The sequence below is a fragment of the Notothenia coriiceps genome, unplaced genomic scaffold (assembly GCF_000735185.1).
Source record: "Notothenia coriiceps isolate Sejong01 unplaced genomic scaffold, NC01 NC01_scaffold00014292, whole genome shotgun sequence".
Classification (NCBI taxonomy): Eukaryota; Metazoa; Chordata; class Actinopteri; order Perciformes; family Nototheniidae; genus Notothenia; species Notothenia coriiceps.
The window spans coordinates 75,288-76,818 of record NW_011346993.1 but is presented as its reverse complement, the minus strand read 5'-3'; the positions used below and the strand labels follow the sequence as shown (position 1 = coordinate 76,818).

The 1,531-nt window shown below is 42.2% G+C and overlaps 1 protein-coding gene across 1 annotated transcript in view; it reads left to right on the top strand.

Annotated features, from left to right (window-relative positions):
• The window catches only part of pdia3 (protein disulfide isomerase family A, member 3), a 15,239-nt gene that overhangs the window by 4,626 nt on the left and 9,082 nt on the right, over positions 1-1,531 (top strand). Inside the window, exons 7-8 of the mRNA XM_010774608.1 lie at positions 716-841; positions 1,096-1,278. Of these exons, the coding sequence (XP_010772910.1) occupies positions 716-841; positions 1,096-1,278 (309 nt within the window). The remainder of the gene's footprint in view (positions 1-715; positions 842-1,095; positions 1,279-1,531) is intronic.

Here is a 1,531-nt window from a genome sequence, read left to right as displayed (position 1 = left end):
TTGGTCAACTGCTTAGAGATGTCCCACCCTTTAGCCCACATGTGTCAAACTCAAGGCCCGGGGGCCAAATCAGGCCCTTGGTGGATTTAATTTCGGCCCGCAGGATAATTTGTAATTACTATTAGATCTGGCCCGCCGGTATATTGCACTCACACCTTCACTCCATCCTGAGGGTCTCCTCAGCTCAGAGCCTGAGCCCAAACATTGATGACCTTGCACCCAAGATGAGATGCCAAGTATCTGAACTAGCATCACAGAGCAGCACACTGAGTTTAATGGATGTTTCCTTCTGCACTTTGTTTCTTTGAGACAACAGGGCATGTTTGGTTTCTCTTTGAGGGAAATAGTTTTTGTGAAGCTGTTGTTGGCCTGTGGAAAAATGTAATCATAAGAAATGACTCTGGAAAAGCTGCAGATAGAGCCATAAGAAATGAATGCAACTGATTATTTAATGTTTAATGTTGTTTTTATAGGCAATAATTTAAGCTTTGTTAGTCCCAGGTTTAAAATGTGCAATAAGTTCATTTCAATAAGTTCTGCAATAAACATTAACTGGTACCGTTTTTAAAATGTTGGCCCACTGTGTATTTGAGTTTGACCCCCCTGCACTAAACCGTCTGTATCTCTGTATGTGTGGTTGTCCTAAAGCAACACTTGTTGGTTTGAATTCCTTTTTGTAAACTGATTCATCCTTCCTCTCTTTTTCTCACCTTAGCCTTGGAATCTGCCCACACATGACAGACGACAACAAAGACCAGATCCGGGGGAAAGACCTGCTGGTGGCTTATTATGAGGTTGATTATGAAAAGAATCCCAAGGGCTCCAACTACTGGAGGAACAGGTACGTGTTTCTGAACTCTCCCCAGGGCCGATGTTTTCTCCTTGAGCTCAAATCCCATCTTTTCTATATTCTTTTTAAACACACAAATGGAGTTTAACTATATTTAAATGAAAGAAACACTTTGGTTTTTACTTCCTCTCCCTTAATTACAAACATGAGAAACCGCTGCTGTCACTTACGTATTTTCATCCTAGGATTAGAGAGGCCATTTTCTCGAGATCAAAAGCCTGACTTTTTAATTTCCTTTTTTCCAGGGTGATGAAGGTAGCCAAGGTCTTCCTGGATCAGGGCAAGAGTCTGAACTTCGCCGTGGCCAGCAAGAGCGCCTTCGGCCAGGATGTGTCCGAGTTCGGCATGGATGGAAGTTCAGGAGAGCTCCCCCTGGTGGCCATCCGCACCAGCAAGGGAGACAAATACATCATGGCTGAGGAGTTCTCGTAAGTCATGGCGAATGTTTGCCACAAGTGCACCAGAAGAACACACACACACACACACACACACTCTCACTCTCCCTGCAGATGTTTAAGACCGTTTAACTAATTATGTTTGTGTGTTATCTAGACAAAGAGAAATACTTTACAATCTCTCATTCAGATTTGTAAAAGTTGTACAGAAAAGTATAATTAAGAACATCCATAACATTCGCCTGTTTGCAACTTACAAATTATGTATCACTTGTATATAGACTCT